The 2,863-nt window shown below is 36.3% G+C and overlaps 3 protein-coding genes across 3 annotated transcripts in view; all 3 read left to right on the top strand.

The window, feature by feature from the left end:
* The window catches only part of LOC113207844 (RNA-binding protein 34), a 13,652-nt gene that overhangs the window by 1,853 nt on the left and 8,936 nt on the right, over positions 1 to 2,863 (top strand). The window lies entirely within an intron of this gene.
* LOC113207900 (cytochrome P450 4C1) overlaps positions 1 to 2,863 on the top strand; it is a gene marked incomplete at its 5' end in the record, with an annotated part of 10,631 nt that overhangs the window by 1,506 nt on the left and 6,262 nt on the right.
* On the top strand, positions 1,041 to 2,776 carry LOC127749343 (ras-related GTP-binding protein A; the record flags this gene model as incomplete). The annotated part of the gene is given in 7 exon segments (XM_052267218.1): positions 1,041 to 1,237; positions 1,528 to 1,627; positions 1,711 to 1,777; positions 1,864 to 2,086; positions 2,171 to 2,266; positions 2,358 to 2,572; positions 2,661 to 2,776. Coding segments are annotated over 7 exon segments (829 nt in total), but the record flags the coding sequence as incomplete, so codon positions are not given.

The following is a 2,863-nucleotide window of genomic DNA, read 5'->3' as shown; positions in this document are numbered from 1 at the left end:
AACGCCTTCCGATGTAGGATAGGCAACGCCCACAACACGGGTGTACGGCAGACCTGCCTAGCCCGCTGGACATTCTTGGGGATGAGACCCGCATTTCCCTGCAAGGCGATACGAGCACAGCCTTTGCCTTTCCAGTGTACTTCAGAGCTGGGACTAGGATTTTTAAAAGTTTTGTTGTCTGAACAGGGTGTATTGTAAGAAACTGCTACTGCTCGTACATATTACCATCAATCTTTAAATAACATATTCGTACAATGTGAAAGGAGACTGTTTGATCAGCAATCCATTTTATGAGTAGTGATCCTTAGTCTTGACAGTTAACAAAATACTGTAGAAACAGGTGAGTGTGACCAATGTTGTAAAGTTTGTTTTATAGGGACTGATTTGTTTATTCAATGAATTTTAGCTATAGATCGTGGTAATCAAATTGCATTACATCCTTTTGGCTCTACTGTTTTCACTATGGTCCCTGAAGAATAAAGCTGTGATGATTTGATTTGATGAAGATTAACATGATAATGTACATTTTCCACATGAAATTGTTGCCTTTCAAAATCTTCCCTTAATTAGATTGTCTTTCTTAAGGATGAAATGGTCCCTGTCCTTTTCTCCCTTTTAATGTAATGAGAAGAATGAATTCTGAGTGTGTGTGAACAGTAATTTGATGAAGTATTGCGTAAAGAGTTAAATTTGTTTCATGAACCTGTTAATGTGATGAACATATGAGAGAGAATATTTGATTTTGGTGCCACCTGATAGTGGACTGGATGTTAGTATGAAAATGTTTATAGCTAAAAACTTTCAATAAAAGGCCTTCTGAAACACCATCCAAAAAAAGTTGTGTCTTGTGTCTAACGTTAGGCTGCTAGGTTAAATCATGATAAAGAGTGGCTCCTGAAAAGCTTTAAGTATTTTGTCGTACTTTTATTTTGCAAGCAAACTAGCTCACGGAATCCGCTCGGATTCGCACGGATCCGCGCTTAGTGGAAAACCGCGTCTAAAGTCAATTCCCACTAACACGCGCACACCCGAGTGGGCGAAGAAGAAAAGAAAACAATGATCATCACAGACAGAACACAGTCACACACCAACTGTTGGACCCACCTCCTGTCAACGTTCACAACGCCAACCCTTCGCTAATGTTGATTGACAATAGAACCACCCAGAACCCGCGACCGTCGTTGTTACTTTTTTCCTCACAATTGTAATAACTCATCACTGCAAAATGAAGAAAAAGGTATGATTTCGTTAATAAGTACTTTTCAATATTCAAAGCAATTTTTAGCATTATGAGCGATTTCTCCACATTCAATGTTTTCAATATAAGTTTTCGCAATGAATTTTTCTGTATTATCCTACTTAATAGAACTGGGTAGCTATATTTGGACTATTTTTGTTTGTGGTTAGGTGAGGTTAAGTAACATCTAATAGGTCGTCTTCTCCATTTTTACTTATTGTGATTTCAGTTAACTTCCTCCATATTTCCAACATTTCAAAATTTAACACAATAATCTTGTTATTTTTCAGGTTCTTTTGATGGGTAAAAGCGGATCTGGAAAGACAAGTATGAGGTCTATTATATTTGCTAACTATATAGCTCGAGACACTCGAAGACTTGGTGCTACAAGTAAGAAATGAAATTTGGATTTTAAATGATAGAAATTCAAAATTTTCAAGCCTTTTAAAAGTAATTTAATTTTTGTTTTCCAGTTGATGTTGAACATTCCCATGTTCGATTTCTTGGCAACCTTGTTCTCAACTTGTGGGACTGTGGAGGGTAAGCATTTATTGGCTATTGTAGAGCTCAACAAATAATGACTGAACTCAGTTTTCTTAAGCCCTATTGTATAATTTATTTTTCAGACAAGAAGCCTTCATGGAGAACTACTTTGCTAGCCAGAGAGACAACATATTCCGTAATGTAGAAGTATTGATCTATGTTTTCGATGTTGAAAGCAGAGAACTTGATAAAGATATGCATTACTATCAGAGTTGCCTTGAAGCCATTTTACAATATTCCCCAGAGGCCAGAGTCTTCTGCTTAGTTCACAAAATGGATCTTGTGCAAGAAGATCAGAGGGATATGGTAAGATGGATTCATGTTATCCGAACACAAACTTCTGAAATCCCTCAGGGTATCTTTAATCAAGTCTTTTTAATACTTATGCAGATTTTCCTTGAACGTGAGTCAGATCTCAAAAGACTTTCAAAACCTCTGGAATGTACCTGCTTCCGCACCTCTATTTGGGATGAAACTTTATACAGAGTAAGAATAGCACTGCAATATGCTATCTTTGAAATTTTATCTTGTGTTCTGCTGATGTTGTCATTTGTCATCAATACATTTATTTTCTCAGGCGTGGTCATCAATTGTCTACATGTTGATTCCTAATGTGAAGGAGCTGGAACAAAGTTTAAATCAGTTTGCCGGAATCATTGATGCTGATGAAGTTTTACTCTTTGAAAAAGCGACGTTTTTGGTTATATCCCACTGTCAACGTAGACATCACAGAGATATGCATCGGTTTGAGAAGGTTTCAAATATAATTAAACAATTTAAACTCAGCTGCAGGTACGTGTGAAGTTTAGATGTCAAATAGATCATTAGAATCTTCAGTTAAATCTGATATTAAATGTTTTTTTTAATATTTATTTCCTAGCAAACTTGCTGCTCAGTTTCAAAGCATGGAAGTACGGAACTCAAATTTTGCAGCTTTTATAGACATGTTTACTAGTAACACATACGTCATGGTGATTATGTCAGATCCTGCCATACGTAAGTACATAATTTTGTAGGCCTCGTAGCTGAAAATTTAAAATTAAGGTCACAAAGTAATCCTGTGCTGTTTTTTTTTATTATTAT

This window comes from Frankliniella occidentalis, unplaced genomic scaffold (assembly GCF_000697945.3).
Source record: "Frankliniella occidentalis isolate FOCC.00 unplaced genomic scaffold, Focc_3.1 Scaffold47, whole genome shotgun sequence".
NCBI lineage: Eukaryota > Metazoa > Arthropoda > Insecta > Thysanoptera > Thripidae > Frankliniella > Frankliniella occidentalis.
The sequence above is the reverse complement of the archived record's forward strand: the minus strand, read 5'-3'. Positions and strand labels throughout refer to the sequence as shown.